Genomic DNA, 12,443 nt, shown 5'->3' on the forward strand with positions numbered 1-12,443 from the left:
GGCCTGATCTAGGCAGATTCACAGTGCCATATTCTCTCCGTTAATAATGGACTTTACTGCGCTTCGGGGGATATTCAGTTTGGGGGAAATGTTCTTATACCCTGGTGCTTTTGAAGAACCTTATTCTGGATTTGCTTTGAATGTTCCTTTGTCTTCATGATGTGCTTTTTGTAAGGAATTGTACTAACCAACTGTGGGACCTTCCAGAAAGGGGTGTATTTAACCTGAAGTCATGTGGCACACCTTAATTGCACAGAGGTGGACTCCATTCAACTAATTCCATGACTTCTAAAGAAAATTTGTTTCACCACAGCTCAATCAGGTGTTTCATAGCAAAGGGGCTGGTTACTTACGCTTTCAATTAATTTAAAACAATTTACTGATTATATATTTCTCTTTGACATTATTGATCAGTGGCAAAAACTCCTGATTTAAATCCATTCTGACTTTGTTGTAACAATATGTGGAAAAGTCCAAGGGGGTCAATACATTTGAGAGCCACTGTGTATTGAAATATTTGTGTAGGTAAGTGCTTAATCAGTAATTAATAAACAAAGCAAATATTTGCATTGTAGATTCACAAGGCCATTGTTTCACAGTTTGGTTCCGGCTCAACTCAGTTCAGCTGTTTGATAGGAGAATCGCACCCATACCGTGAGGCCTCCTGCTTTAAGCAGGGTCTTGATAATGCCATACACCAGGGGTGTCGAACCCTGTTCCTGGAGATCCACAATCCTACAGGTTTTAAAAGGTCTAAATTATCAATCATTGGATACCTTGAAAATATGGATATTGTGACTAATTAAGCCAAATATTAGCTTGATTAAGCAGGTAACGATTTGGATAAAACAAAAATCAGAAGGCACTGACTCTCCAGGATTGGCCACCCCTGTCATACATCATGCTCCAAGGGATATTCAAGGCTTTGGATTTGATTTTTTTTATTTAATTTTTTTTATACCCCTCCTCTGATCTCTGCTTTTCAACAACTTTGTCCAGGAGTACTTTTGAAAGCTCCTTCGTGTTCATGGTTACTACAATTTAACAGGGGTGGCCATTGCTTACACCTGAGCCAATTATCTGCATTCTAAATCACAAATCTTGTTCTTTCTCGGTTTCTTCATTTTTCTGCTTATTATTATTCTGTGCGTTTTAAAATGGACAGTAGCTTATGGTTTCTTTGCGCACCAAAATGTAAATGTATCTCTTCCTACAGTTTTGCTCTGTTCCATACCAAACTCAGTGCAAACCGATAGCTATGTCCCGAATAATCTGCTATTGTTTCTATTGTGGTTGTGTGGTCTGCTTTTGGACCTCCATGCCACATGCTTTAAAACATGAAAGCAGTTTATAACTAAAGGTTATAGTCATAGTACTTATTGAGTGCTTATAGGAAACCTTAGGTGCTCTATTGAATCACTCTAGCCGTCATGACCTGTGACCTTCCTGGGATGAAAGACATTATCTTGACTCTGCTGCAAGGTGCCATCACATATTGAACATCTCATTACGCCTTCTAGTATGCTATTATGTTTAAACATACTATTGAACACTAATAGGAAATCCAAATGTATGTAGTTTCCAAAAATGCCATCTGTTTCCCTCTCAGAGCTATGGATCATGCGATATTGCAAATTTGTTTTACTTTTAATGCCTTTCGTGTGTCAGATACGATGATGTTATCTATATAACATATAGGAAACCACATAGCCTCTATCCATGGATATCCTTCAACTTTACCTATGACTTCTCTTTCATGGTCAAGCATGAAATTGTAGGATTTTAGTGTGAAAGCACTGTAAATGCCACAACAGGCACCATGCCACATATAAAGCAGGCCACGTGTTCTTTTGGCCTGGGGTAGGAAAGTTTAAACTTTGACCTTTCCTTTAGGGTTCTAAGATTAATTACATGTTTTTTTGCCTTATAACTGCTTACAGAGTAGAGAGAGTCACTATTGCTAGTGGATACATATAGGAAGTCATATGTGCCATCTAAGAATGTCCTTTTTGTGACATTTGACCTCTCCATCTAAGTCAAACTTGTATCCAGAGGCAGGAAAGTCAAAATTTCACATAGAAGGAAGGCACTGAAAGAGCACCGTTGGTTTACTAAAGTTTAAATATCTTTGCCCTTCACCTTTGACCTCTGTTAAAAAAACTATTTTTCATAGCTTATTGTGCTGTTAGAAATGCAGATAGGAATACTGACTCTTAAAGAACACAGATAGGAAGTCGTATATATTATAATATAGTCTATCCAATAATGTTGTTTACTGTGGCCTTTGACCTCTGCATCATGCTCAAACTGAATACTGTCTGAAAACTGATATAATGCAAATTAAGGATACAACTCATTGCAGCAATTAGTTTAAAAGCTTAAAATAGCTTAACATAAGCACTGTTTTCATTCTATACTATTTTACTGGTTGAATTCAGCAGCTATGCTTTAATACAGTGTCATAAACTCTCCATTCTAGTTATTCTTGTTACTGACATGGGCTGTATCCATGCATGACCTTCAACATGTACCCTGACCTCTCCTGTGTCGAATCGGATTTTCTTGCATTTCAGGCTTAGTTTGCAAAATCCATCAGTCATCATGAATCATGTCATATGGGCCCAAATGTGTTCTTTTGAAAAAAGTTTAAACTTTGGGCCTTCCTTTATGGTTCGAAGGTCAATTCTTTCTTGCATGATTTTACCACTTTTTGCTCTATAACACCTCACAGAGAGGAGATAGACCCAAGGTCTATATGGAACACATAAGAAACCATATATGGGCTTTTTAAAATTTGACCCTGGGTTTGACCTTTGACCTTTCCTTCTAGGTCAAATTCACTGAGTATTAAACTTTTTTTTTTTTTTTTTTTTTTTTTTTTCCTCCCTAGAAGCAAGGCTTAAAGCTGCTATCTAACTCCAGGTTTGTAATGCACATCATATCTGAACTTCTAAAATAGTCCATGTACCTTAATCTTGACCTTTATCCTCCCCTTAAAGGTCAATCAGTGCTTAAAATATTTTATATTGCACTAAAGAGTGTAGATAGGCTAATAGGTGCATTTTCACTGCCATTTCTGATCACGATCATTGGTGTTGCGTTTACACTGCCATTTGATCAGGCTCAACAGGCCACCACAGGGGTCCTCGCATGCGCACTAGCACACAAGTCCAAACTTCATGCATATCTTAAAATAGTCCTTTAGAGCACAGGGCTGTATCAAAAAATTTTACATCTCATTCCGAAAATAGCATTGAAAATAAAAAGTATAATTATATATTTTTGCTAACATTAGTGTTATTGGTAAAACTATTTATAATACAGGAAGTAGGGAAGTGTTCTCCTTTCTGCTTAACTGGAACACATTTTAGAACCCATGAATGATCTATCAGAAAATACCCTTTCTGATTACCTTTGACCTTCCTGTAAGGTCAAATGCAATATGCTCTCATGAATTCTTCCAGGGAAAAGCTATGAATCTAATAGCTTTGAAACTACAATCATTTAAAATGTATTTAACATGCTGAACTGCTTATATTTATCATATAGCTTACTCCTTTAAACAATCTTCAAATGGCTGTTTTACAACGCAGATGAAATTTCTGTTTAGGATTACTGTTGAAGGGGTGTAGACACTCATCCAACTAAGCTATTTCAGGTTTAATGTTTCATTAAAATAATACAGAAATTTATAGATTTTTTTTTCAGTTGGAAGTTCTGTGGTATAATATGTAGATAAGATGAGATTTAAAAAAAAACGGAATATTTTAATTCAATTTAATTCAGGCAATCAAGGCAACAAAGATGACAATTTCGAAAAGGTGGTGTAAACTTTTTATAGGCACTGTGTACCTTCAATGGTGTAAAAAGTTTATTAGATTTTCACTTCTCTTTCTGGAAGCTCCTGATAGCAGCTACTCGCTCAGTAAACCAGTCCAGTCCTGCACATTAAATCAGACAGATGAGTTCAGTTTTTTCCCAGCTGAGCATGGTGTCACATTCCAGTCCCTGCAGCTGATGGAGTATTCCGTCACTAACTGGAAATTTCTAAATCGGGGATCAGCTCTAGATCTCATTCCACCTGCTCGATATAATGAACCTATCCCAATTAGACTAATTTAACACTTTGCTCAGGTCATAAGACTGCAACAATTGAAAAAGATCTAGGCTATATAACTACTAGGATGACTTTCCTGACACTAAGCCTATGCTTGCGGAGACCATGGATGCTGTGGTATGGCAAAACCTAAATTCTACATCTTTCTGGGCCCTAACCCTTTGCAATACAATTATTTTGCAGCTGTCAGGCTGCTCAGGTCCAATTTATTTTTGTGAAGGAAATAACATTTTAGACCATGTGTTGTTCAATTTGAAATAACTTCACTTTTTGTTGCAAAAAACAATGCACAAAGCAGTATTATTCCAAAGGACACACTCAAATTTGAAAATAGTGCAAATATTTTGAACTGTAACATTTATATAATTTTATTTTGCTCGTGTTAAAAAATACAAAATTATAGAGCATATTTTTAATTGTACATATGTGAACTGTGAATATTAAATTAAAATAGTGAAAATCTAATTCTGGTTGTACATTTATAAAATATTTATGCAAATCCTATGTGTGGTGTGGTAACATTAGCAGTAACAACCGTACACTATAATATTAAAGCATAGTAATAATTACATTCCAAATTTGAACAGTATGGGATTTGAAAGGGGGCTTTTTATATGATAGATATGAATTTAACTCTAATTTGGCATTACAATATTTCTTAGATTAGATTAATAACAGTTCATCATTACTGTGCTCAGCAAACTGGTAACACTGTTCAGCTATTCACTTTTCCTACCACTGTTCCAACTCCATCAATCAATCAGATTGATTATCTGTAAATTTTCTTCAATTCACAATAGATTATGTAGATAATGTAGATCAGCGGTTCTCAAAATTGGGTCCGCAAGAGAGTTGTTGGGAAATGCTCCGCACTTCTGCGAAAATACGGTCAGCAACCCCCCCCCATACCCACTGCACAACCCCCCCCCACGCCTGCCCCCCCGCTGTCAATTTTTTACCGTTACCAACCCTCCACAATCCCCCCCACCCCCCCTGTCACAAAAGTTAAAACTTTGGCCAGGCTGACAGTGCAACTCCATTTCACACCCAGGGCTCAATTTAGCCACATCACTGTCACTGCTATCATCAATTGCAATTGAGAAAGCAACAAATCACTTTGTCTTTTAGTTGGCTGTTCAAATCTCCTGCAAGGTCCCTGATTTTATTCATGACAAGCTCATGTTAGCAAAAGCCTTTCTTTTGTCAGGGCACACCAGTTCCGCTGCTTTCAGCATTCACGTTTTTTTATGAACTCCCCCTCAGAGTATGGCTTTGATGCAGATTTTTTTTTTTTTAATAGTGGCTAGTTTACCTTTTCTGTTCTGAGTTATCCCATGGACCTGACATATTTGGTGGCATGCAACTCATGGTGTCATCTTCAAGTTCAAGTCTTCTTGCTAGCACTGGTGATGTAATTAAAGCAGCAACTCTCGGCCTGGTGATCGAGATGGTTCTCCTCTGATGCCACAGCACACACTCTCATCAGCCTACGACTACATGCGCCATCTCCATTCTTGTATTTTTAGAACTTTTAAAATAAACTTTTCTCAGATCACCCTTTGGGTCGAATTGGACCCATCGAAAGTTCTGTACAGGCCATATCTCTGACACCCCTGGTATTACATAATTAATGAAATACAGGTTTAACATATTAGGTTACTTTATAATAATTCTAGTGCATCTTGTTTAAACAAATTATATTAAAATTAAACGTCAAATACAACATTTTACATGTCTAATTGTCAAATAACTAGATAATTAACTGAGAGCTCAGATTTAAATTAAAACCAGTAAACACTGTGCCCCTTGCCATAACTAGGTAGTTACAGTCAGTGTATTCCACCTTTGTTTGGTTCATTCATAAACTTGCAAATTAACTCTTTTGGCAATTATCAGGTTTATGGCTAATTAGTAAAACCAGAACTGACACATTTCCTCCAGTGTAATCAAATACTCTACATCGTTACAAAGCACTTCAGATCCAATCTGTTTTATAAGACAGATACAGGGCAGGATAAAAACAAAAATGTTTGTGCTGTGAGTTGCTCTTAGTGGCTTTTCTGCAAATGGATATTGCGCTGCTAAACTTTCATGGTATTAAATCAAACATGATTTGCACCGCAGAACAACCTTCTCTTAGCTCTGGGAGAAAGGGAATAAAATGCAACTTTCACACAGCCGCTTCTAGAAAACTACACAGCTGTACTCAGTTTCTTGCAGTTTCATTTTGAGTTAAATGCTATTTTCTTCAATTTGTAATGTAAACGCCATGATGTACAGTTTTGTAGTTTGCCATTAGCGACTGGTTAAAGTTGTATTTAATCCTGCCCAACAATACAGTAGGATTGGTCACATTTTCGCTGTATTAAATTAAGAAAATATCTGTGAGAAAACAACCTGAAAATGGTCTCTCCGCTCCTCAAATTTTAGTCCACTTTGAAGTTGTCTAAAGCCTCTCGCTGTTAATGCAAAATGTAAAGAGCCTGTTCGGCACAGGTTTGCATAGGGTCTGCTCCATGGGTTATTTACACCCCTCCACTGCTCTGAGAGTACAGTGGAAATAACTGCAATACAGGTGTACACTGGATGTAACAAGTTAGATGTTGTGCCCAACATCCAAATAAACAAAATGTTGCCTATTGTTAGTGCACAGAGAAAATGTTGATATTGGATGTCATTTTATATTACGTTTTGTTCAGAAATGTGTCAGCGTTCATTTGTTATGTTTTTTACATATTTCTTCATGACTTAGCCTATGTGTTTAATTCACTCATTTGTTTATTCTACTCTTGCTTTTGTTCATTGTTCTCAACTTTAATGTCTTAAAAATGGTTTCCTTCTTATAACAGATCTTTCATGGGAGTAGTGCCTACTATAGAGTAAATGTCACTTGTACTCACAACAACGTGATGTATATTCAGCCTATATATCCTATGTAAGGGGATGTTTCCATGCATGATGCATTTGGCATTAGTTTATATGGTTTTACACGAAACAGAAGGTGGGCTGTGTTCCTTTCAATTTTAATATGAGAGAATGCACTCTCCAGTGAACAAACAGCTTATTCCAGACGGGGTATATCCAACAGAAGTGTAAATATAATGCCAGCCATTATTCGTTTATATAAGGTTAGCATACGTATTCTTGTTAAAATATATCGGCAAAACAGCAGTTCTCGAGTAAACCATTCACTGTTGTCGTAGCAAACCCTTCATCAAATGTGTCATGCTGTCAATGCAGCTGTATAGTAAACATACAGTATAAACGCTATTATGAATATTTTCACTATGATAGGTAAAGTATATGTAGACATCTTGATGATATTTATGGAATATTGTTGCAGGCATGTATGGTTGCCTAATTTCCAACAAATCCAGTGTATGAGGTTTGTGCACTGCACATTGGGTGGATGAATGCATGCATAAAAAATCCACTATATGTAAACTTGAACAACGTAGTGGATACATTTAGGATTGTAAGAAAGTTCATATTTTTCTAAGATTATATTATCTGAACAGTATTCATCCATACTTTAAAGGATGTTTTCATCCTTCAGGCCTTGAGTTGTCCTTGAATAATAAGAGTGGGTGTTATTATAAAACTGCAGATTATATGTTCTACTTTGGGCAGCTACTAAATGCATTACAGCTTAAGACCATACTAGACTTCTCTTTGGAGTTTACTACCTAATGTTTGGGGGGTATATTAATTGGACTTGATCTGTACAGTTCACCTTTCAGTTCAAAACATAGATCTATTTTAATTAAAACTAAAGTACTTTAACAGTGGGTTTAAAAGTGTCCTGATAACAAGAAATCGGTCCAGTGCCACATTATTTAAAAAAACAATACTACTTCCAATACTTTTACTGGTGCTAGGTTCCTGGGTTCCTACTGTACAAAAAGCAGTAGTGCCTTTTGCTAATTTGTTTTTCTTTTCTTTTGCAGAGTAACTCTTGCTTTCACTGGAGTAAGTCTCCTAGTGGTTTTGACAACGATGGTGGGATTTCTACCCAATGGGAGGTACGTTACTGAGCATACATCAGTTTAAATTCCAATCACAGATGGATACAGATGATCTTGTCATTAGCCATACCATCCTGAAGCTCAACCCTAGCAATCAACTGAAGCTAAGCAGGTCTGGGACTGGCCAGTACTTAGATGGGAGACCTCCTTGGAAAACTAAGGTTGCTGCTTAGAGGTGTTGGTGTGACTTGTAGGGGGCACTCTTTTTGGATCCTAATGCCCCAGTACAGTGATGGGGACACTCTGCTGTGAATAAGTGTCATCCTTAGAAAGAGACGTAAAACCAAGGTCCTGACTCTCTGTGGTCACTAAAAATCCCAGGGCATTTCTCGTAAAAGTGTAGGGGTATGACCCTGATGTCCTGGCCAAATTTCCAACTACAGGCATTAATCTCTCTGCCCACCTCCCCACTGAGTAGCTGATGTGTGGTGAGCGTACTGGCGCACTATGGCTGCCGTCGCATCATCCAGGTGGGTGCTATACATCGGTGGTGGTGAAAGTGGGACCCCCCTAACATATGAAGCGCTTTGAGTATCTTATATAAGTGTAAGGATTATTATTTTTACTTAACTATAACAGACCAGCTGTCATGCTTTATTTACCATGTAGTTTGCTCTGCTTGTCTATCCCTGCCTTTACTGGATATGTGCAGATTTCATGGGGTTGTGCTTTATTCTCTTGTATTGTAAGTTGAATTACATTTGACAAATGGGAATTTTAATTTGTTCAGTATAGTGTTCATCCACATGGCTATTTTCAGACTTTCAGACTGTTTCAGTTTTTTTTTTCTCTATTTAATTTTTGTGGGTGGGTGGACAGACACAGTTAATAACTAAACCTTAGCTATGCTGGATGCCCTGGTTTCTGAAACCTTTTACCAGATTTTACAAGACGTTGCTTGATGTTCTTTTTTTTTTTATTTCACTACCTTAAAATTATGCGTTTTTGTTTTCTGCAGGATGAAAAACTTCCTTAGTCAAAAAGTGCATCTGATGTGCTATCGGATCTGTGTACGAGCCCTGACTGCAATAATTACCTATCATGACAGGTATGGAATGAACTGTGAATGTAAAGAAAAATATGGGAAATTTATATTTTCAGCCAAAAAATGTCAGTGCCAAAAATATACTTCTTCCCTGAAGAGTTTTTCACACTTTACTCCTACTGAAATTCTGCATGTTGTTTCCAAGCCATCACCAGTTAGAAAAACAGACCTGGTGTTTGAAGTTGCCTCTAAATCAGTAACCTGTTGGTAGTAATAATAAGCAAGGCAGAGCAATATCATTGCTTTATAGTATTTTAGTGCTGCTGCTGAAAATACTTGGATATTAGAAATAGGAGAGAAAAGCAACACTTACCTTACAAATGTTAAAAAAGAGAACTATGGTGTTGATTATCTTCACAAAACAGAATCGGGCATCAGCAAGGGCACTACAGTACTTTAGGTCATCACAGATTATATGTATTTTGCTTGATTGATTACATTGTACCGGGCATCGGTGAAATAAAGCAAGTGGGATTTTGGCCCGAAAAAAAAGTGAATTTTAGATTGATTAGGCATCAACCTTATCTGTTTGTGAAAACAGATTGTAGCCTACTAGATCTAAAGTTTGATCATGCTCAGTGCAGATTTGTGTTTTGTTCACTGGAAAGTGCTTTGTTCACTTCTCCAGTAACTTCCAATGCCTCTGAAGGCCTGTCAGCGCTGTAAAAATATCTAAATCAGGACTCTGAATGTCAAGGGTATAATGCATTACAGCCAGCAATGGATCAAAGCACATGGTCACAAACACATACTAGGTCAGATATGTTTGGGTGACATTTGGTTGGATATTAGGGCTGGGGGATAGGACCTAAAAATTATATCTAGATATTTTTAAAATGTTTGGGCGATACACTATATATATTTCTATTTCTTGTTTTTCTCCAAACAAGCTACAAAATAAGACCAAAGACATTATTTCAAACAGGTCTTTCTTTAATCATTAAATATGCAAAACTAACAAATACCACTTGCCAGGCTGTCATGGTAAATATGATTTTTGTTTTACCTGCCTTTAAATTAATGCATTAAATAAAAATAACAAATATTAAATATTAAATAACGAAAAAGCATGGAATACACACTCAAGATTGTGGAATAGACATCATGAAGCCAACAGAATATACACATTCACCGATCAGCCATAACATTATGACGACTGACAGATGAAGTGAATAACACTGATAATCTCGTTATCATGGCACCTGTCAGTGGGTGGGATATATTAGGCAGCAAATGAACATTTTGTCCTCAAAGTTCATGTGGTAGAAGCAGGAAAAATGGGCAAGCATAAGGATCTGAGCAACTTTGACAAGGGCCAAATTGTGATGGCTATATGACTGGGTCAGAGCATCTCCAAAACTGCAGCTCTTGTGGGGTGTTCCCGGTCTGCAGTGGTCAGTACCTATCAAAAGTGGTCCAAGGAAGGAAAAGCGGTGAACCGGCGACAGGGTCATGGGCGGCCAAGGCTCATTGATGCACGTGGGGAGCGAAGGTTGGCCCATGTGGTCCAATCCAACAGACAAGCTACTGTAGCTCAAATTGCTGAAAAAGTTAATGCTGGTTCTGATAGAAAGGTGTCAGAACACACAGTGCATCACAGTTTGTTGCGTATGGGGCTGTGTAGCAACAGATCAGTCAGTGTGCCCATGCTGACCCCTGTCCACTGCCGAAAGCGCCTACAATGGGCATGTGAGCATCAGAACTGGACCACGGAGCAATGGAAGAAGGTAGCCTGGTCTGATGAATCACGAGTTTAAGGTGTTGACTTGGCCTCCAAATTCCCCAGATCTCAATCCAATCGAGCATCTGTGGGATGTGCTGGACAAACAAGTCCGATCCATGGAGGCCCCACCTCGCAACTTACAAGACTTAAAAGATCTGCTGCTAACGTCTTGGTGCCAGATACCACAGCACACCTTCAGAGGTCTAGTGGAGTCCATGCCACGATGGGTCAGGGCTGTTTTGGGACTTACACAATATTAGGCAGGTGGTCATAATGTTATGGCTGATTGGTGTATACATACATAAGAAACATAAGAAAGTCTGCAAACGAGAGGAGGCCATTCGACCCATCATGCTCATTTGGTGTCGATTAATATCACTGATCCAAGGATCCCATCCAGTCTGATTTTAAATGTTCCCAAATTTTCAGCTTCAACCACATCGCTGGGGAGTTTGTTCCAGATTGTGACAACTCTCTGTGTGAAGAAGTGTCTCCTGTTTTCTGTCTTGAATGCCTTATTGTCGGTGTGCTTTGTGTATAGCTGGAGCGAACGAGAGCTGTTGGAACGTGCACTTGTGCTTTAAAGTTTCTTTTTGTTCTTTTTTTCTCGCACGACCCTAATAGTGCTGTGGGAAACCCGGTATATATAAAAAAGTATTTGCTTCTGTTTTTAGTGTGTAATTCAAACATTTAATTAACACCAGGTAACTTCAGTTACTTTGTTAATTCGCTTACATTGCTTTTAAAAAGGTTAATATAGCAAGTGTGACATTCAAGATCAAGATCGAATCCATGATTGTAAAACAAACATTCAACTTTATAAGCAGTTGCATTTCCTGATTAAAAACTACTCATTTACTAACATCAACACAAATTATGCGATAGCAACAGGAGACACATTTGCTCTATCCTCTTCCGAGGTGATTGGCTGCATGAAAAAAGCTTGACAAGCATTTTCCAGCAACGTCATTGGGTGCATAAAAACATTGACAGTTACTCCTCCCACATTCCAAACACTCTACTCGTGATACAACTGTTTTGTATTTTGCCCAAAATAATATATTTGAATATATCGCATAAACTCAATATATCGCCTAGCCCTAGTGGATATATTGCGTGGACTCACGATGTCCCCTAACTAGTTAGAAGTTGGGAGATGGCAGCAATGAGAACACGACTGATATCTTAATCTTAATGTCTTATTATGAAATAAGTTTATCAAATATTTTTGGCAGGTGTCTATCCCCCTTTCTTCCATAGACTTAAGGCTTTAATTTACACAGTGTTTTTCAGGAACCTCTCCCCAACATGACATTGGCTTCAGCTGTTCTATTATGTCATCTGTATTACGTTATTGGTTTAATCTAGCCTAATATACCCCCCTATGCACATCAGTCACCACTGTTAATCATGTATGTACATGCTTATTTACACAATCTATGATGTGCCTTGCCTCTCTCCTTCATTATAATCTGACATTATGGCAAGCCAAATTATCATTTAGAGATATCTCTAAATGCATTTAAAGATATC

At 37.7% G+C, this 12,443-nt stretch overlaps 1 protein-coding gene across 5 annotated transcripts in view; it reads left to right on the plus strand.

The window, feature by feature from the left end:
* gpat4 (glycerol-3-phosphate acyltransferase 4) overlaps nt 1–12,443 on the plus strand; it is a 92,024-nt gene that overhangs the window by 54,045 nt on the left and 25,536 nt on the right. For all 5 annotated transcript variants that reach the window (XM_066714544.1, XM_066714542.1, XM_066714543.1 and 2 more), the window contains 2 exons: nt 8,065–8,139; nt 9,101–9,190. In XM_066714544.1, coding sequence (XP_066570641.1) covers nt 8,065–8,139; nt 9,101–9,190 — 165 coding nt within the window. The remainder of the gene's footprint in view (nt 1–8,064; nt 8,140–9,100; nt 9,191–12,443) is intronic.

Source organism: Amia ocellicauda, chromosome 9 (genome assembly GCF_036373705.1).
Source record: "Amia ocellicauda isolate fAmiCal2 chromosome 9, fAmiCal2.hap1, whole genome shotgun sequence".
In the NCBI taxonomy this organism is placed as follows: domain Eukaryota; kingdom Metazoa; phylum Chordata; class Actinopteri; order Amiiformes; family Amiidae; genus Amia; species Amia ocellicauda.